The sequence below is a fragment of the Thalassophryne amazonica genome, chromosome 1 (assembly GCF_902500255.1).
Source record: "Thalassophryne amazonica chromosome 1, fThaAma1.1, whole genome shotgun sequence".
In the NCBI taxonomy this organism is placed as follows: domain Eukaryota; kingdom Metazoa; phylum Chordata; class Actinopteri; order Batrachoidiformes; family Batrachoididae; genus Thalassophryne; species Thalassophryne amazonica.
In genome coordinates, this window is record NC_047103.1 from 46,091,687 (window position 1) to 46,114,057 (window position 22,371).

A 22,371-nucleotide genomic window follows, 5' to 3' on the forward strand; every position below is an offset into this window, starting at 1 on the left:
AACAGCGCTATACATATCAAATGTATTATTATTATTATTATTATCTGGTTATCTTAAATTTTTCATGATTCATATGAAGTGTGTCAGGATAATGTGTTCTGCAAAAGCATTCCACCTGCTGCATGGCTGGTTTTAACCCTGAGGCTCCTACCACAGGTGCTATAAAAACTTTATTCTTGGGTTGAAAAGTGGTATATGCGAGTTCAGATAGCAAACACTGGAGTTCAGTCTTGCAAATTATTATCTATTGGCAGTTTCTTCAGTCTGAGACATTGAGACATTTATATAGGGTTCCCTAAAAAGTATTAAAAAGGGACTGAATTTGTTGATGTAAAAACAAGGCCATAAATGATACTGAAATGTCTTAAGTCAGTCTTTCATGTTTTCGTCTGACATTACAATTTAAAATATCAGATAAAATAACAATATTAACTTTCTATCTGGGAACATCACCTTATTGTGGTGGAGAGGTTTATGTGCCCCTATGAACCTGAGAGCTGTGTTGTCTATAGCAAATTGGTCTTCGGTGAGAGGCCAGACTAAGAATGGTTCACAGGACGCCATGAAAAAAACGAGGCAGAGGAAATGTGACCCAGCCCGGAGGAAGCCCGGGACCCCATCTGGAACCAGGCCTGTATGTAGGGCCTGGTGGTTGGGCTTGCCATGGAGCTGAGTTGGGCACAGCCCGAAAAGGTAACATGGACCAACATGGGTGGTGAGCCCACAGGGGGAACTGCTGGTGTCAGGTGCACTGTTCCATAGGTGGTAATGAAAGTCGAGGGCCTCAGTGGACCATTCCAGGGTGGCAGGGGCTAGCTCTGGGGTTGTGGAATGTCACCTCGCTGTGGGGGAAGGAGCTGGAGCTTGTGCTGGAGGTGGAGCGATACCACTTAGATCTAGTGGGCCTCGCCTCCACGCGCAGATTCAGTTCCAGAAACACTCTCCTTGATAGGGGTCGGACCTTATTATTCTCTAGTTGTCCAGGGTGTGAGGTGCCGGGTGGGTGTTGGGATAGTCACGAGTCGCTGGCTGGGCGTGGCTACATTGGGATTTACCCCGGTAGATGAGAGGGTCACCTCCCTGTGTCTTCGGGTGGTGGGGGGGAAACTGACTGTGCGTATGCACCGAACAGCACTTTGGAGTATCCAGCCTTCTTGGAGTCCCTGAATGGAGTCCTGTATTGGGCTCCGGTGGGAGACTCCATTGTTCTGCTGGGGGACTTCAACACACATGTGGGCAATGACAGAGGTACCTAGGGCCTGATTGGGAGGAACGGCCTCTGCGTTCTAAACCTGAATGGTCGTTTGTTATTGGACTTCTGTGCTAATCATGAACTGTCCATAACGAATACCATGTTCGAACATAAGTATGCTTATAAGTGTACATGGTACCAGAGCACCCTAGGCCGAAGATCGATGATGATTTTCTGATCGTATCATCTGATCTGAGGCCGCATGTTCTGGACACTCGGGTGAAGGGGGCAGAGCTGTCAAGTGATCACCATCTGGTGCTGAGTTGGATCAGAAGATGGGGGAGGATTTTGGACAGACCTGGCAAGCCCAAACAGATAGTGCTGGTGAACTGGGACCATCTGGAGGAGCCTACTGTCCAACAGATCTTAAATCAACACCTCCGGCGGAGCTTTTCTAGCATCCCTGTGGAGGTTGGGAGCACTGACCCGGAATGGGCAGTGTCCAAAGCTTCCATTGCTGAAACTGCAGTGGGGAGCTGTGGCATGAAGGTCTTAGGTGCCTCAAGGGGTGGCAGCCCTCAAACACCGTGGTGGACACCGGTGGTCAGGGAAGCCATCTGACTGAAGGAGTCCTTCCGGGATATGTTATCTTGGAGGACTCCGGAGGCAGTTGCAAGGTACTGACAGGCCCGAACAGCCACAGCCTCTGCAGTGGGGGAGGCAAAGCAACGGGTGTGGGAGGACTTCGAAGCAACCATGGAGAAGGACTTTCAGTTAGCACCAAGGTGCTTCTGGCGGACCGTGAGGCACCTCAGGAGGAGAAAACCGGGAACCATCCAAACTGCCTACAGTAGGGATGGGACTCTGTTGACCACAACTGAGGATGTAATCCAGCACTGGAAGGAACACTTTGAGGAACTCCTGCATCAGACCAGAGCACCCTTTATAGTAGGGGGAAAGCTGGAAGCTGACGTAGGATTTTCATCAATTTCCCTGGTGGAAGTCACTGAGGTAGTGAAACAACTCCGCAGTCGCAAGGCCCCGGGGTTGATGAGATCAGTCCAGAAATGCTGAAGGCACTGGGTGTGGAGGAATTGTCTTAGATGAGACGTCTCTTCAACATTGCACTGAGGTCTGAGACAGTGCCTTAGGAGTGGCAAACTGTGATGGTGGTCCCCATATTTAAAAAGGGGGACCAGAGAGAGGTGTGCCAACTACAGGGGCATCACACTACTTAGCCTCCCTGGGAAAGTCTACTCCAGGGTGCTGGAAAGGAGGGTTCAGCAGATAATCAAATCTCTGAAGAGGAACAATGCGGGTTCTGTCCTGGTCGTGGAACAACCGACCAGCTCTTCACTCTCACAAGGATCCTGGAGGGTGCCTGGGAGTATGCCCATCCAATCTACATGTGTTTTGTGGACTTGGAGATAATGTATGATTGGGTACCCCAGGAGATACTGTGGGAGTATGTACCCAGGAGATACTGTGGGAGGTGCTGCAGGAGTATGACTTGAGGGGGAGTCGAGGCATAGTTGGGGGAGGAGGGTTTACAGTTGGGTGGGCTCCGAGTCTCATCACTAATTTTTGCAGATGATGTGGTCCTGTTGGCTTCATTGGCCGTGATCTCCAACACTCACTGGATCGGTTTGCAGCCGAGTGTGAAGCGGATGGGATGAGGATCAGCACCTCTAAATCTGAGGCCATGGTTCTCAGCAGGAAATCGATGGATTGCCTATTACAGGTAGGGAATATAGTCTTGCCCCAAGTGAAGGAGTTCAAGTACCTCAGGTTCATGAGTAAGGGGACAATGGAGCGTGAAATTGTCTGGAGAGTCAGCACAGAAGGGGCGGTGTTGCATTCGCTCTCCCGTACTGGCAAAAACAGAGCTGAGCCACAAGGTGAAGCTCTCAATCTACTGGTCAATCTTTGTTCCTACTCTCACCTATGGTCATGAGGGTTGAAGAGAACTAGAAGAACTAGATTGCGGGTACAAGTGGCCAAAACGGGCTTCTTCAGGAGGGTGGCTTGTGTCTGCCTTAAAGATAGGGTGAGAGGTTCAGTCATCCATCAAGAGCCTGGAGTAGGACTAGGACTACGGAGGTGTTCCAGGCATCTTTCCAGGAGGAGACCCCGGGGAAGACCCAGGACTAGGTGGATAGATTATATCTCCTCACTGGCCTGGGAACACCTCGGGATCCCCCAGTCAGAGGTGGTCAATGTGGTACGGGGAAAGGGAATTTAATTTATTTAATTTATATTAGAGCTGCCACAAATGACTATTTTGATAGTCGACTCGTCAACAATTATTTTTGTGATTAGTCCACTTGTCGGATCATATGTAAATTGCATCTTATCACATTTTATCGATATTGATTCCGCTTATCAATCCAATTCCTTTTCGATTCCCTTATCAATACCTCCTGTGAATTTTCTGTGTGCTACAAGTAGGCTTTACAGGTTTTCTATGTCAACAACATTTTATCGAGTCTTAAAGTAAATAAATATGAAATTGGTCACTGGATCCTTGATCTCTGGACATAGACAGAAAAAAAAATCTGAAGTTTTTGTCAAAAGCATTTCCTTTCAGACATTAATGGCATGGAAGTCAGTCCATATATCTGAGCTGAACTCAGACAGCTGCTGGAGTCTGCAGACCATACAGTCTTGGGCTGCTGCACGTCAGTCAGAACATCGCATTCTGGGAGGGAAAAAAAACATTTTGATTGAGTGCAGTTTATTGTTTGTATTAAAACATTTGGAAAGAGGTGTCATTTGATTTAAATGGCGATTCGCTTTTAAGTTAATTCCGAGAGGGCTCTGTCTTTCTAACTTGACTTGGCGGCGCAGCATTTGGAGCAACGAAACAGAGGACGATTCTTTCTCAACACAGGAGTCCCAGTTAGTCACTTTAATCCGCACAAAAGTGACTCACGATTGACATATTGTAATGGCTTTGAGGGGATAAGAAGTGGAGTTGCCGCTTCTGAAGAGGGGTGAAGCAAAGATCCAACGAAGCAGCGGATCAAAGCACTGCTTCATTGGTTCAAGGTCGTGACTAGTCGACTAGTTGCGGCAGCCCTAATTTATATGGCGCCAAATCACAACAAAGTTGCCTCAAGGCGCTTCACACAAGTAAGGTCTAACCTTACCAACCCCCAGAGCAAGCTCACAGGTGACAGTGGGAACGAAAAACTCCCTCTGAGGAAGAAACCTCAAGCAGACCAGACTCAAAGGGGTGACTCTCTGCTTGGGCCATGCTTCCGACACAAATTACAAAACAATTGACAAAACGAATATACAGGAAATGTTGCCGTGCACAGGACAGGAGGGTTTCAGGAACAGATACCACACCCATTTCTGGATGGAGCCACACCTCAAACAGAGAGAGAGAGAAAAAAAAACAGAATCAGGCATCAGAAAGAAAACAAATACAGCATAATTTGTCAGCATTAAGCAACAAGAAAAACAAAAGAAATACTAAGGTCATCACTGGCCACTAGCCCTAAGCTTTACTAACAGGCCCAGAATTTAGATAAGGTTGATGCCGTGGCCTGTTCCGTTTCCTAATAAAATGAATTAAAAGAGAAGAAAGCATAGTAACATATTATGCCAGTATACGAAAGGGAAAATAAGTGTGTCTTAAGTCTGGACTTTAAAGTCTCAACAGAATCTGACTGTGTTATTGATGCAGGGAGTACAGCCCAACTGATATTATCGACCAATATAAGCCCTTTTCATAGTACTCACTATCGGCCAAAATTTTGCAGATAGAACACCGATAATTTCTCATAAACAGAACAGTTACTGAAATAATGTTTGTGTAGGCAATGTAAAATGTCCTTGCACCATTTGTCCAGTAGATGGAGCTCTGACTCCATTCAACTGAGAGCTGCTTACACCCCTGCATAAATGTGTTAATCACTGGCCCCCGTAGTTTGCCGTCACACTGCACTGATCGGCTGACAAAAGCATACAAGTAAGTTTATAAGAATGTTGCTTGTAATAACTTTGTGATTACATTCACCCCACATTTCTCCCATTTCAGTTCAACTCAGTTTGATTAACTCAGTTTATGTAGTAATGTGTCAAATGTGCTTCATTGAGTCGGTCACGCTTTTAATTAAGCCCACGTTGTGTAGACCTTATTTCTAGCATGAAAAACTTTCATTTACTGTTAAGAGGTTGAAACATTCTGATTTACTGGTCGTCCGGAAGGGTTCTGGGAATTACTGCTGTTCGCCATTAACCCTCTGGGGCCAACGCCGTTGTATACGACGGCTGGGACCAAGCTTTACTAAATTGTAAATAACTTTTTAATGATATGAGATAGAAACTTATTTTTATTTTTTTTGCTGAAAAGTTAACTCTGCGGACTTTCGATCCACCATGGGCCATCTTGGTACTCCTCATAGAAGATGTGCGATAACATGCGCAATGTGAGTGTCCAATCGGAATTGGTTCTCCGTCACATGGTTTTCCAAAATACAATCGTAGGGCAGATTTACCTCACGTGATATGGTAAAGACCATTTTCAGGAGTGATATCTTACTAGTTGGCCCGTTTGAATAGCCCCTTACTGCTCCAATTACATTTTTGCCTTTTTTTGAACTTGAAAATTCTTCTCTGTTATAAAGTTAGTCAATATGAGGACAAAGCTTCAGCTTTTAGCTCATACCTTTTTTGTTAAGGTCCAAAAAAGCACATTTTATTCATTAAAAAAAAAAAAATAACATCAGCTGATTTACTGGCTATCGGCAAATCAGCCAATTTAGCGATTATCTGCATTTTTTTTCATTCAAATATCATTATCAAGATCGTTCTCAAAAAATCCATATCAGTCGGGCTCTAGCAGGGAGATCATTCCACAGAACAGAGGCACAATAAGAGAAAGCTCTGTGACCCGAAGACTTTTTATTCACCCTAGGGACACAAAGTAGTCCTGCACCTTGAGAACACAAAGCTCGGGCCGGTACGTAGGGTTTAATTAGGTCAGCTAAGTAGGGAGGTGCCAGTCCGTGAACAATTTTAGAGGCTAGTAGCAGAACCTTAAAATCTGATCTCACTGGGACAGGAAGCCAGTGAAGAGATGCCAAAATGGGTGTAATGTGGTAAACCTTTCTGCTTCATGTCAAAAGTCTGGCAGCAGCATTTTGAACCAATTGGAGACCCCTAATGCTGGACTGCGGTAAACCAGAAAATAGAACATTGCAGTAGTCCAATCTAGAAGAGACAAACGCATGAATCAGGGTCTCAGCATCAGCCATATACCAGCTATATTTCACAGGTGAAAGAAAGCAGTCTTCGTAATATTTCTAATGTGGAGGTCAAAGGACAAGGTAGGATCAAAAATTACCTCAAGGTCCCTCACTTTGTCAGTGTGATGTATGACACACAAGCCTAGGCTAAGCATTAGCTGATCAAATTGATGCCGTTATCTCACTGGACCAAGAACCATCATTTCAGTCTTATCAGAGTTTAAAACTAGGAAGTTGCTAAACATCCAGCTTCTCACTGATGCAAGGCAGTCTTCTAAGGATTTTATGTGCATGAGATTAACAGCAGTTATCGGCATGTATAACCGAGTGTCATCAGCACAGCAGTGAAAGGTAATCCCAAAACATTGCAATATGCACCCGAGGGGTACTATATAAAGGGAGAAAAGAAGGGGGCCTAAGATGGACCCTTGTGGAACCCCAAATTTCATGTCACTAAGGTTAGAGGTAGTGTTACTGTACAAAAGATAGAGATCGACTGGTCAGTTATGACATCAACCATGCAAGGGCACTCCCAGTAATCCCAAACTGATTCTCGCGCCTATCGAGTTGAATATGATGATCCACGGTATCAAATGCAGCACTGAGATCTAACAGCACCAGAACCATAGTGGTGTCTGAATCCATTGCAGCAGAAGATTATTCACCACTTAAGTGAGAGCTGTCTCTGTGGAATGATATTTTCTAAAAGCAGACTGCAGTGGCTCAAAAAGATTAGTAAGGTAGTCCATGAGCTCCCGTGAAACCAGTTTTTCCAGAATATTAGAGCAAAATGATATTTGATAACGGCTTATAGATTTTCAATACACTAGGGTCAAGATTATATTTCTTAAGTAATGGTTTAATCACTGCAGATTTAAAACATTTAGGAACTGATCTAGAGGTTAAAGAAAGATTAATAATTTCCAGCACAGTCAGCCCAAGAGTGGGCCACAGGTCCTTAAACAGTTTTGTTGGTATAGGATTAAACAAGCAGGTTGTGCTTTTTGTAGACGTTACGAGTTTCATCAGCATGCCTAGTGAGATACTGTCAAATTCTGTAAATCTAGGTAATACATCAGTAATGGCACCCACCTCAATAGCAGGGTGTAGTGGCTGGGTTAAGGCATGTTGGGATATGTTTAATCTAATGTCTTCTATTTTCTTCTCGAAGTAATCCAGGAAATCTTGTGCTGTAAAAGGAGAGCGAACTACGGGTGGTTGTCCATGTATAAGTGTTGCCACCATGTCGAACAAGAACTTTGAGTTATGCTTGTTTTATTGATCAAACCAGAGTAATAGGTCCGCTTTATAGCCAGTAGTGCATGCTTATAGTCTAAGAGAGCATCACGTCACGCGAGGTGGAATACTTCTAATTTTGAACTATGCCATTTTCATTCTAGACTTCTAGCCTTATACTTGAGGTCACACAAGTAATCATTGAACCAAGGTGACTGTGTTTTGGGGGGGGTGTGGTTTTAACAAAGGTGGCGCATTCATGTCAAGTGTAGTTTTGAGCACTGAGTTTAAACTTTCCACAAGACTGTGTACTGAGTGGGCATTTGCCAAACGTGAAGCTAAGATATCAGGCAGTCTAGCTTCAAGTTCAGTACTAGTTGAGGAGTTGATGCGTCACCGCAGTGATAAATAAGGTTGTTGTTCCACTAAACATGGCAGCGAAACTGTAAACCTAATAAGTGAGTGATCAGAGACCATCGATGCAAAAGGCACGATGTCAATATTAGTGACAGTAATACCACGTGCAAGAACCAAATCCAGGGTATTTCCACTAATGTGCGTCGAGTCCTGAATGCATTGCTGAAATCCTAATCCATCCACAATTTTCATCAATGATTTGCAGAGGAGATCAAACCCTTGATTGGAGTAAGCGAGTATGTATGTGTGTCTATATATATATATATATATATATATATATATATATATATATATATATATATATATATATATATATATATATATATATATATATATATATATATATATATATATATATATATATATATATAGTGACAAGGACTGTAAACAAGTGTTTGAAGCACACAAATACCCAACATCACTGTAGTCATGTACAGGCATGGTTGCATTTATCAGATGCTTCCGAGCTCTGAGGGAGAAACATGACTTATTTCTATAAAAGAACCCAAGCTTAACTCTCATTTTAGAGATCAGGTGTTTAATATGGGCTTTGAAGGAAAGCTCCACATCAATAATTAAACCCAAGGATTTGTACGTAGTGACTAACTCAAGAATCTGACCTTGCACAGTTTTAATAACTGGCATGTCCTCCGAAGAAACAAGTGAATTTGAAAAGAGCATTATTTTAGATTTATCAACATTCAAGACCAATTTGAATTTCTCCAGTCCAAACTGGACCACATCAAGGCTAACTGCAAGAATTCAAATGCCTGCTTAACTGATTTAGAACAGCAATAAATGACTGTGTCATCTGCATAAAGATGAGAAGAGGCACTTAACAAATTTACACACAGGTCATTAAAATAGATCCTAAGACCGAACCTTGAGGTATACGTTTTGTGACCTCAAGGAAGGAGCAACTAAGTCCAGCTATCTGAACACATTGCATCCTACCCAAATAGTCTGCAAACCAAGTGACAGCTTGTTTGGAAATTCCTTTTCTTAAAAAAATTTCAAGCAAGAGACTGTGATCCACAGTGTCAAAAGCCTTTATTAGGTCAATGAACAAAGCAACACAAAACTTTCTTCAGTCCAATGCTTCAAATATGTCATTCAAAACTTGTAAGGCTGCAGTAGCAGTGCTGCGATTCTTTCTGAAGCCTGACTGAAGAGGGTTTAGAATGTTGTTCAACTCCAAGTATTCCTTTAATTGATCAGAAACAAGCTTTTCAAATACTTTCACCAGAATACATAATTTTGAAATAGGCCTGAAGTTGTTCACAATTGAGTGTTCACCTCCTGTTACTTGTGGTCGAACAAACACAGATTTCCAAACTTTCGGAAATGTGTTTGTGCTAAGACTCGGATTAAAAATACAATTTAAGGGCTTGGCAATGAAGTCAGCTTCCAGTTAAAAAAAAAAAAAAAAAAGGATCCAAATAATCAGGACCAGCAGAATTTTTTACAATGCGCCTTCTTCAGCATGCTGCGAACCTCAGAGACACATGCATGTTTAAAATGAAAGGAACAATCAACAGAGTGACAATTTACAGTAGCAAGTTCATCATTTACAACTGTTCTTTTAAAATCTAAGGCTCAAATCTGTGTCTGTTATATGCTAATTAGTCTGACGCTCAAAAAACAAAAAAACAAACAAACTCCAAAATCACACAGTTAGTGTCATTTTTTAAGAGAGCTTGTAAAGTTACCCAAAGATGTACAGTAAGATCATTTTCTGAATAAAAACGTAATTCTAAGTTGTTTTTTAAGCACAATATCACAACACTTTATTAGGTAAATCTTATTAGTACCGTGTTGGCCCCCTTTTGCCGTCATAACTGCCTTAATTCTTTGTGGTGCAGATTCAGTGGTGGGCATAGTTCCGCTAATCTGCTAATTGCTAATTAGCAAAGATAACTTTTTTATTAGCAGGTTAGCTTTTCAGCTAATTTTGAAATCATTAGAGGACCAGCTAGCTTCTGCTAAATTTAGTTCTGCTAACATTTTTTTGCTGGCATAATGAGTAAAGCTTAGCGGCCAAAAACATTTGTAAACCCTAAAATCATACATTTTAGTCCTGTCTGTTGTGTGCTTTGCAACAGTCAGACTACTGTGAGCTCAGTCCTCCCCCAGCAGAAGGGGGCGGGCCGGCTTCTGTTGCCAAAAAAAAGTGTCATTTACTTTCCACATGCAATGGCGCATGTCTGTTAACGCTCAAACCTTCAGAATTAGCGCATTACTTTAAAAGATATGTGCGATAGTTACACTTTGTAAAAATGACAGAGGTTGAGGTTCTCTTATTTAACATGGGTAACCAATGAATGTCTCAATGAAGGACTTATTTCCAGAAGGGCCCACGGCACGTGTCTCTCACTCCTCCCAGCACTGTTGTCAAGGGTGCCAATAGGGAGCGTGCCTGCAATTGGGAAGCGAACCTGAATTGCTGGCATCCCAGTCCAACGTGCAAGCTGTTACATCACCACCTCCCTCAGAATTACCATTAATGTCGATAAACTGTCCGGAATTAGTTGTTTATAAGTGAAACCATGAGTGAAAAGGGGGTAGCAGCAGCAGGCAGCGTGCATGAAGACAGAAGCTCTGGCTCATGCCTCGGTGGTATTTAACTCAAAACTGGCTTCTCAGTAGCTGACAGTGTACAGAGTTGGTACTAAAAGTTAGCAGTTAGCTGTAACTTTCACTAAATTTTTTAGCAGTTTATCCGTTTAGCGTTATAAAAGTTAACTTTTCAGTTAGTGGATTAGTGGTTATCACAGCTAACGTTTTGGTTAGCTGTATCCACCACTGCACAGATTCAACAAGGCGTTGGAAACACCTCAGAGATGATGGTCCACATTGACATGATGGCATCACGCAGTCACCCATTTAACCAGTCTGCCCTTTCTCCTCTGACCTCTGACATTAACAAGGCATTTTTATTGACAACTGCTGCTCTTCTCTTTTTTGGACCATTCTCTGTAAACCCTAGAGATACTTATGCATGAAAATTTCAGTAGACCAGCAGTTTCTGAAATACTCAAACCAGCCCGTCTGGCACCAACAACCATGCTATGTTAAAACTCACTTAAATCCCCTTTCTTCCCCATTTTGATGCTTGGTTTGAACTTCAGCAAGTCATCTTCACCCCATCTAGATGCCCAAATGCATTGAGTTGCTGTCATGTGATTGGCTAATTAGTTATTTGTATTAAGCAATTAAACACGTGTACCTAATAAAGTGGCCGGTGAGTGCAATTGCTCACAATAGACACACTCTGATCATGCTGATCATGCCCAATGTCAAGAAACATGAACAATTAAGTTCATCATGAATCACTGCTTTAAGGTGCTCCCCCGCTCACAGTATGAACCACCACAGTGTGAAATTAAAAATTAAACTGTTTCTACAGACTAACCACACTATATAACCACATTTACCATCAGGCATTTGTGATTCTCTGGCAAATAACAAGAAGGTTTCTCAGTCACATCTCTTTAAAATGAGCTGAAGATGTGCAATAACATTTTCTAAGCAAAACTGTAATTAAGTGTGGACATATGCTTACTTTATAACCACACACAGGCAACAGTGCAGACAACTGCTACGTTGTAAATCTTATTGCACACAGACCTGTTTACGGACTATGCATGTTCTAGGAAAGTGTGTCCAGCCTTTTGATTGGTAGTGTATATTTTAAGCATTTTTATGTTGGGGAATTTCAGCTAGAATCAAGTGGATTCACCCACTGGAATTGCTCTAATCATACATATTATGTTATCACAAGAAAAGCCAAGGGAACATAAATCCCTGTCATCATCAAGAAGTAAAAACAAGAAGGGAAACAAAATCAGCACTGGTGACAGCATAAGACAATTGTAAACTTCACCACTAGATGGCATTAAATAGTACATGCTGTCACTTTAAGAAGAAGCAAACAGTCATTTGACCATATAATCCATGTGGTTAATTTTGTTTCATTTAAATTTTAACAATGTGTTTTCTTCAGTTTTACATTATGGTTAACCAGCACTAGACATGGTGGCCTGGCTAAACTTTTTTTGGTGTCAGGATCTGTTGTGACCAGTAACTAATATTTGCAGTGGGAAATCATATCAGTGATCACTAAAGTACTTTTGTTTTTGTTGTTCTAACAGGGGCCAAACTAATACCTCCAACCATCACCGTAACTTAATCAAAACATCTGTATTTCATGTTGTCATTTTGCATTTAGGCAAAGAGCAGAATTCATCATCTCCAGCCATGTTACTGTACTCCTTTTCTTCACTGCCTGTGCATCATGTTAAGATAACAGTGAAATCCAGCCATGCACTCACACACTCTCTTTAACCACTTATGTGATCTTCTACACTTCACTGATTGCTACATTTCCTCGCTGGACATTTTTGCTGAAATAAAGGAGTGCATTTTTGTATGACGGCGAAAAGAACACAGATGTGGCACAATAGAAACATATCAGGAAATGGTTAAATGTGCGCGCCTATAAGAGTCACTGAAGTATGTCAACAAATGTTGTCCCAGGTTGGTCTGTTATAACCTTGTGGTGGCCAAACATCTGTGCGTCGTCAAACGGTGGGCAGGAGGAAATTTAAATGCAGTCACTTAGATGTTTCCAGTCCAGGGAAGCATTTCTTCCCCAGCAGAAATTAAAAGTACTCCTGCTGTGTCAAACAACTAAAATTCACAACTTCTATCATAATCAAAAATCTTAGGCTTCTGAAAAGGGTAATTCTATGGTAACAGAATTACAATGACAGCTAATTCTGGCCATAGCTTACGTGCTCTGATTGTAACTCTGTTACCATAGAATGGCCCAGAATTCAATTACTTTTTGATCATTTGGTCATTACTTTGTCTTCTTTTATTTTTGCCAGTTTTAGAAAATGTTAACACAAAGCTTTACTACACAGTGTCAGTAAAATCTCTGATACCTGAAAGAAATCACGTGAGGTAAGACACGCAAGTAAACCCATCAGAATCAGAATACTTTATTAGTCCCTTAAAGGGCAATTCATTGCAGACCCCCCTGGCCAACCATAAAAACACAGACATAACATTTACATAAGTATATGCTAAATAACAATCACAGAATCAAGGTTAAGAACAAGGACAAAATCCTCAGCCAGTGTTCAGGAGTCTAATCGCAGAAGGAATAAAAGACATTGAATAGCATCAGCAGCTGTGCACCAGGCCAGAGGAGCAAAACACATCTGATAATTAATTTATTCTAATTAAATTACACCTCAAAAACCGTTCATATTTGAGGTGTACATGATTCTGATTGCAAACCTTTCAAATGATGCCTCTGTTGGATAATTAATTAAAAATAATTGTGTCCATGAATCATGATCAGCAACAACATTATGACTGGTAACCACAGAGGAAGACTTCTAATCACTGGGAGACAATAGAAAAGATTTCCTTACTGATTTTTGCAGAAAGCACTTACCATGAGAAGAGGTTGCACAGATCCCGGTTTTAATGTCACCAAACAACTCCTATTAAATCTGACATTTTCAGTTAAAGCTGACTGATATTCAACCAGAATATTGGTGATGATTGCTGGCATCAACCACAGATTAGTTCTGGTTATTGCTGTCTGGTTATAGCCATGGCAACCACAGAGAAAGATATACATAGAACAGGTTGCATGAGAAGGAGATCCAGTGAACTGAGCATATCCTGAATAAAATCCAATAATTCGCTTGATAAGAATTTCTCACAATTTACCGAAGCAAAGCAAAAACAAAATAACAAAATGTGAAATTTTATGGAGTTGCAATGAACTGCGCCGCCAACTGCAGATAGAATACATCTGATCTGAATGAGTTTGGATGAGTGAGTGAAGCATTACCACTTGCATCACCGGTCACAGCTTCGTGATCAAGTGGAACAGTGTATTTTCAAAGAAGCAAACAGATCTGGCAGCCTTCTGGAGATGTGAAGCTGAAATTTCACATCTGCTTTTTTAAGAAAGTCCTTCTCTGCTCCACTTCATCACAAAGTTATACAATTAGTGATAAAACCAACAAAGGTTGTACTATGCACATTTTCTCCACTGTCATCCAGATTTTGAGAACCATCTTCTCCAGGCAGATTTACCATACTGTTTGTATTTCGTAATTACTAATCTTTACAACTCCAAGAAATATTCAGTGATTTGAAAAGGTTATGAATCCACCCCCTGACTTGTCTAAAGAAAACTGGCTGTAAAAGTAATGCCTTGTATTCACAATAATCCTCCTTGGTGTCTGTCCAGTTCCTTATGGTGTCTGAAAAGGGAGAGACTGTGTAACCAAAATAGCTGTAATTCCTAAATGGTTAATGCCATATTTTTAGTAATACTTCTGAATTAATGCTGAAATTGAAAGTCAGTACTCAATCATATCATGCTGCATCATTTTGGCTTCATTGTGATGAGTTTTTTGTTGTTGTTGGTTGTTTGTTTTTTAAAGGAGGGGAGGATTTGTGGTAGTAAATCCTTATGGATCTGATTGTATAGGACTCAAAGATCTGCACATTCTTCTCACTGAAATATCAACTTGTTGGTCAGATAAATTACATTTGCGTATGCTTGTTATGAATAAAGCATTTGTTGAAATACTGTACATTTAAAACTAGAGCACCGCACTCATAGAGTGCAAATCTCTGCCAACACTAGTTTCCAATTCCACAAATTTTTAACTTGGAAAAAATTTTCAAGGTCAAAGTCCTGTTAAAAGTGGCTAAAATCGGATGTGATCAAATGTAGTTCATGTACTTGAATTGAAGGTTTTTTTTTTTGTGGTGTCAGATTTTTTTTTCCCAACTTTTTTGTTTTTTGAATTATTTTTCAGCTAATTTTCACAGAACACTGGTCATCTCTGCTATGCACAATTTGTCATTGCTTTTTGGAGCTTAGTTTCTGACTGATAACTAGGAGATCGACAAACAGGAACCTCCATCCAATTTAGGTGGTGTAGATAAATCCAAAACAGAAAAATGAGAGTGATTGAGGCACTTTTGATTGAGATATAATGCAAAATGTACACCAAATGAACTTTTTAATATTAAATTCCACAAAATCCACAATCCACATCAGATCAATCAATCAATCAATTTTTTTTTATATAGCGCCAAATCACAACAAACAGTTGCCCCAAGGCGCCTTATATTGTAAGGCAAGGCCATACAATAATGATGTAAAACCCCAACGGTCAAAACGATCCCCTGTGAGCAAGCACTTGGCTACAGTGGGAAGGAAAAACTCCCTTTTAACAGGAAGAAACCTCCAGCAGAACCAGGCTCAGGGAGGGGCAGTCTTCTGCTGGGACTGGTTGGGGCTGAGGGAGAGAACCAGGAAAAAGATATGCTGTGGAGGGGAGCAGAGATCGATCACTAATGATTAAATGCAGAGTGGTGCATACAGAGCAAAAAGAGAAAGAAACAGTGCATCATGGGAACCCCCCAGCAGTCTACGTCTATAGCAGCATAACTAAGGGATGGTTCAGGGTCACCTGATCCAGCCCTAACTATAAGCTTTAGCAAAAAGGAAAGTTTTAAGCCTAATCTTAAAAGTAGAGAGGGTGTCTGTCTCCCTGATCTGAATTGGGAGCTGGTTCCACAGGAGAGGAGCCTGAAAGCTGAAGGCTCTGCCTCCCATTCTACTCTTACAAACCCTAGGAACTACAAGTAAGCCTGCAGTCTGAGAGCGAAGCGCTCTATTGGGGTGATATGGTACTACGAGGTCCCTAAGATAAGATGGGACCTGATTATTCAAAACCTTATAAGTAAGAAGAAGAATTTTAAATTCTATTCTAGAATTAACAGGAAGCCAATGAAGAGAGGCCAATATGGGTGAGATATGCTCTCTCCTTCTAGTCCCCGTCAGCACTCTAGCTGCAGCATTTTGAATTAACTGAAGGCTTTTTAGGGAACTTTTAGGACAACCTGATAATAATGAATTACAATAGTCCAGCCTAGAGGAAATAAATGCATGAATTAGTTTTTCAGCATCACTCTGAGACAAGACCTTTCTGATTTTAGAGATATTGCGTAAATGCAAAAAAGCAGTCCTACATATTTGTTTAATATGCGCTTTGAATGACATATCCTGATCAAAAATGACTCCAAGATTTCTCACAGTATTACTAGAGGTCAGGGTAATGCCATCCAGAGTAAGGATCTGGTTAGACACCATGTTTCTAAGATTTGTGGGGCCAAGTACAATAACTTCAGTTTTATCTGAGTTTAAAAGCAGGAAATTAGAGGTCATCCATGTCTTTATGTCTGTAAGACAATCCTGCAGTTTAGCTAATTGGTGTGTGTCCTCTGGCTTCATGGATAGATAAAGCTGGGTATCATCTGCGTAACAATGAAAATTTAAGCAATACCGTCTAATAATACTGCCTAAGGGAAGCATATATAAAGTGAATAAAATTGGTCCTAGCACAGAACCTTGTGGAACTCCATAATTAACTTTAGTCTGTGAAGAAGATTCCCCATTTACATGAACAAATTGTAATCTATTAGACAAATATGATTCAAACCACCGCAGCGCAGTGCCTTTAATACCTATGGCATGCTCTAATCTCTGTAATAAAATTTTATGGTCAACAGTATCAAAAGCAGCACTGAGGTCTAACAGAACAAGCACAGAGATGAGTCCACTGTCCGAGGCCATAAGAAGATCATTTGTAACCTTCACTAATGCTGTTTCTGTACTATGATGAATTCTAAAACCTGACTGAAACTCTTCAAATAGACCATTCCTCTGCAGATGATCAGTTAGCTGTTTTACAACTACCCTTTCAAGAATTTTTGAGAGAAAAGGAAGGTTGGAGATTGGCCTATAATTAGCTAAGATAGCTGGGTCAAGTGATGGCTTTTTAAGTAATGGTTTAATTACTGCCACCTTAAAAGCCTGTGGTACATAGCCAACTAACAAAGATAGATTGATCATATTTAAGATCGAAGCATTAAATAATGGTAGGGCTTCCTTGAGCAGCCTGGTAGGAATGGGGTCTAATAAACATGTTGATGGTTTGGATGAAGTAACTAATGAAAATAACTCAGACAGAACAATCGGAGAGAAAGAGTCTAACCAAATACCGGCATCACTGAAAGCAGCCAAAGATAACGATACGTCTTTGGGATGGTTATGAGTAATTTTTTCTCTAATAGTTAAAATTTTGTTAGCAAAGAAAGTCATGAACTCATTACTAGTTAAAGATAATGGAATACTCAGCTCAATAGAGCTCTGACTCTTTGTCAGCCTGGCTACAGTGCTGAAAAGAAACCTGGGGTTGTTCTTATTTTCTTCAATTAGTGATGAGTAGAAAGATGTCCTAGCTTTACGGAGGGCTTTTTTATAGAGCAACAGACTCTTTTTCCAGGCTAAGTGAAGATCTTCTAAATTAGTGAGACGCCATTTCCTCTCCAACTTACGGGTTATCTGCTTTAAGCTACGAGTTTGAGAGTTATACCATGGAGTCAGACACTTCTGATTTAAAGCTCTCTTTTTCAGAGGAGCTACAGCATCCAAAGTTGTCTTCAATGAGGATGTAAAACTATTGACGAGATACTCTATCTCCCTTACAGAGTTTAGGTAGCTACTCTGCACTGTGTTGTTATATGGCATTAGAGAACATAAAGAAGGAATCATATCCTTAAACCTAGTTACAGCGCTTTCTGAAAGACTTCTAGTGTAATGAAACTTATTCCCTACTGCTGGGTAGTCCATCAGAGTAAATGTAAATGTTATTAAAAAATGATCAGACAGAAGGGAGTTTTCAGGGAATACTGTTAAGTCTTCTATTTCCATACCATAAGTCAGAACAAGATCTAAGATATGATTAAGATCCAGATCCAGATCAAACTTTGTCAGGTGATGCTGAGTGTCCGTCCGCCCCTCAGTTTCAAATATGAGAGTGATTGGGCCACGTTTGATTAAGAAATAATGTAGTAAACTATACATTAAATGGGGTTTTTAATGTTAAATTTAAATGGCCACAAAATCTGTAATCCAGATCAGATAAGGATCAAGCTTTGTCAGTCAATACAGGATACCATCCTACATAATGCTCTAACATATGAAAGAAATTGGATCTTTTTTTAGAGTAATGATTTAAAAAAAATAATAATAATTCGTTCAATGTTAAAGGAGAGGGATTTTCCAAGATTTTTCCTAGCTTTGACCGTTGACAACTGAATCAGTTCTTGCCTATCAGGATATAAATCCTCTGTAAAAATTTCACAATGACATATGAAAAGTTGTGGGTTCCAGGATGTTCACAAACAAACAAACAAACAAACAAACAAACAAACAAACAAACAAACAAACAGGGGTGAAAACATTACCTTCGCCAACACCCCTGGGCAGTTGGACCCTGAATGCACTTTTACTGCATTAAATCAACTTTTCTTCACTAAGGCGGGCTTATATTTGCCTTACAATATAAAGCGCCTTGGGGCAACTGTTGTGATTTGGCGCTATATAAATAAAATTGATTTGATTTTGTACATTAAAATGCTTCGTTCTTCCACCGCATGTTAAATTTTACCTCGTCTCATTAAACCACTTTCGGCACTAACATCCGTTTGCCGAAATAACATAACAGCAAATGCACAATAATAAACTGGTATAAATGAACCACGTGTCTGCACAGTTTCAAATGAAGCTCATTTCATTTGGTCTGACTGGAGTTAAACTGCCTCTTAAGTACAAACCGGACGATATATTTGAGGTTACACCACATTTGTTTGAGAATGCACGGACACTTACTTTTGGCAGAAATCTGTAGAACAGCAGCAAACACAGCGCACGTGAAGCATCCATCCTGTGGCTTGAGTTCATGCGAACCCGTTCACAATGTTTTTCTTTTTTCTAAAAAAAAAAAAAAAAAAAAAAAAAACAAAACAAAACGCAAATCTGTGAGTATAAACGGCGCGTGTGCGCGCGCTGAGCTGTGTGCGGTAAAAAGCTGCTGTCGCTCCGCGAGACTGCGGCTTTCGATGTGCGCGCGCCTCTCTCCGGCACGAGAGCTGTGTGCTTCAGTGGCCCCTCCCACCACTCATTCACAACTCCACTCTGCAAACACAGTGTCAGCGCGGTGTCACAGCTGGACCTCCAACTAAGAACGAATACCCTTATGGTTCCCTGCGCCAGAGAGGAGGATGTTCATGTCAAGGGTGGCCAAGACGTTCTAACGACTTCTCCGTGTCCAAAAGTGAGCTAAAATGGCGTGTTTAACTTCTTACCATTAAATGTGCACAACATTGAACTGAATGAGAATTGCTATGACAGAGATGCCCTTTACCCATGCAACGTACTGTTTAACAACAGTGTGTGTGTGCGTGAAATCATTGGATGTGGCTGCCGTCAAAGGCAACTGCCATATATGTAATTCATTATTTTTGATACTCTTGTAAAAAGTCAATAATGAATTACATTATTGTCTAATTAGGTTCAAGAATAAATAAGTAATCATTTAAAGTAAATTCATGTAAATATAGTTCATTCATTTAGATAAAAACGCCTCAAGAAGCAGGGGAACTTATGTTTTGTTCTGCACGTTCAGGGGATATAGTTAATTGGTGCACATTAGAAACCACACGAGGAGAAGAGGTGTCTTGTGTTAAGAGGAAGCTGTGTGAAGTCACCTTTATTCCTTTTGAGTAAATGCGGTCAATGAGGTAATTTTTTTGTTGGTTTCTGTTGTACCGCTTTATTCATCTGAATTTCTGTTTTATTTTGTGTAAGTTCTCCATATTTTGTGAGCTAATTTATGTTTTTTATATTTCTGTGTCTTAGTTTTGACGGCATTATGGAGGCATATTGGGGCATTTGAAGGCATGTTGGCCAAAATAAATGTCTGTTCAAACCCAAGAATGATGTTGAGCCTTGATAAAACTCAAAAGGAGTAACATTGGAAGAGTTCACTTTGACCGCTGTGCTCTTTCCTCCAAAGTTGTGTTCTTTTCTTGAGTACTCAAGATGCAAAAAAAATGCACCAAATTAAAATTATTGGGCATCATAGGCTACGTTTACATGCCGTTAATATTCGGGATAAGGTCAATATTCTGGTTTCTGAATCATTAGGAATAACCCGTTTACATGCTTAAGCAGACAGAGTTACTCCTGTATACATGTGTCATTGGTATCATTTGGAATATCCCCATCTAAACAGCGACACACGTCTTCCACCGGTGCTTCATTTGGTCTGGTGTTCGTGCAAATCCTGCTTTGCGTAACTTTTCGGCCACCTTTTTGTAAATGTCACTATCTCGGTACTTTCTGCCGTCAATAAAAGACATTATATTCATGTCTTTCACGATACTAATGAAGTACTCGGTTTCCTCTTCGCACCAAAAGTGTGGTGCTGTGCTGCCACATCTAGATTTCCCCATGCTTGTTTACCTCTGCTTCTCTGGTGTCCGGTGGGTTGCGCGCGCCACATACAAGTAGTTGCCGTACTCAAAAGACCAAGATTCCTTGCGGATAGGACATGCACAGAACACAAAATAATCTTCCTTTCTATGGGGATATTCCGATGCGCGTTTATATTACCTGATTTTCAGGTTAGAAAAGGAGCAACCCAGGGGTCATATTCGGGTTTATAAAAAAACGGAATATGAGCATATTCAGGTTTTTGCGTTTGTTTACATGGCCGTGCGTAACCGGGTTATTGCTAATATTCTGGTTATGAAAGGGTTATTGGCTGCATGTGAACGTAGTCATTGTCTCATTTGAAGGTGAGCACTAAAGAGTTAAAATATGACACGTATGACATACGAGGTCTGTTAGAAAAGTATCAGACCTTTTTATTTTTTGCATAAACCTGATGGATTGAATCACGTGTGCTTGCATGAGCAAACCTTGAACCTTCGTGCGCATGCGTGAACTTTTTCACGCCTGTCGATTGCATCATTTTCTGGTAAGCAGCTTTTGTGTGAGGACATGTGCAGCGCGCTCGGCAGATTTTCATTTCAAGGAAAAAGACGGAACAACTGGAGCAGCGCTGCATCAAATTTTGCCAGAAATTGGGCGACAGCCAGGTGGAAACCATTTGGATGATTCAGACGGCTTTCAGTGACTTTTCAGTCGTGTGACTATCCGAGAAATTGTGGAAGAGGTGGGCATGTTACAGCATGTCCTGTGAGACTTCAACACGAAGGCGCTTTTGCTCCGCCGTCAGAAGCAGCATGAATTTCACAGCCACTCTTTTCATGGCCAAATCTTCTGTCTTCTACAGTGGAATGTACCGAAAAAGTGCAGATGTCCACCTCTTCCACAATTTCTCGGACAGTCACACAACGGTCCCGCATCACCACAGCGTTCACTTTGAAATGATCTGGTCATATCAGCATGTTGATGGCCGACCGGAGCGTGGCTCGCTCTCCACCGTTGTGTGGACATCTTTAAACCGGTTGTACCGCTCCTTAATCTGTGTGACGCCCACAGGATCGTCACCGAAAGCCGTCTGAATCATCCGAATGGTTTCCACCTGGCTGTTGCCCAGTTTCTGGCAAAATTTGATGCGGCGCTGCTCCAATCGTTCCATCTTTTTCCTTGAAATGAAAATCCGCACACGTCCCACACAAAGGCTGCTTACCAGGAAATGATGCAATCGACAGGTGTGAAAAAGTTCACGCATGCGCACGAAGGTTCTAGGTTTGCTCATGCAAGCACACGTGATTCAAATCCATCAGGTTTTTGCAAAAAATAAAAAGGTCTGATACTTTTCTAACAGACCTCGTAATCATCATACATCTGGGGACGGCCATCATCTGTCCCCATCAGAAACATGGTACTTTGTGAGTTTTTGGGCAAATTACACCGCAGACAAAGTGAAGATGCAGCGGAAAGTTGATGTGTTGCACTTTGTTTATGACCCAGAGCTCAAACATGTCAGTGCAGTTGTGCAAGCGAGAGACCACAGCTACTCTGTCAAAGTGTGTAGGCTAAAACTTACCAACATGACCTTTCCCATTTCCCTTGCTTTTCCTTCTCCACTGGGAACTGAAAAAAAAACTGCACTTTTCACGACTGCTTTGGTGATTGCAAGTGAAAACAAAACAGTGCACCATCTTTCCGTGGGAAGTGATGCCATGTTTGTGTTGCACAATAGCAGGCAGTCCCTGGAAGTGGTCAAATCCCGCAATATCACGCAGGGGTTCAAATGAGGCAATGCTGCTCTACTGGCAGGTGTGAGTTGCTTTGCTGACAGTTCGCTAAGCTTTGACGAACGTGTGATAGCTGTACTGCTGAAAGAACTG

The 22,371-nt window shown here is 41.1% G+C and overlaps 1 protein-coding gene across 1 annotated transcript in view; it reads right to left on the reverse strand.

The window, feature by feature from the left end:
• LOC117509353 (vasoactive intestinal polypeptide receptor-like) overlaps positions 1-18,953 on the reverse strand; it is a 173,265-nt gene extending 154,312 nt beyond the window's left edge. The window contains exon 1 of the mRNA XM_034169026.1: positions 18,878-18,953. Coding sequence (XP_034024917.1) covers positions 18,878-18,949 — 72 coding nt within the window. The 5' untranslated portion in view covers positions 18,950-18,953. The remainder of the gene's footprint in view (positions 1-18,877) is intronic.
• Positions 18,954-22,371: the final 3,418 nt, after the last annotated feature.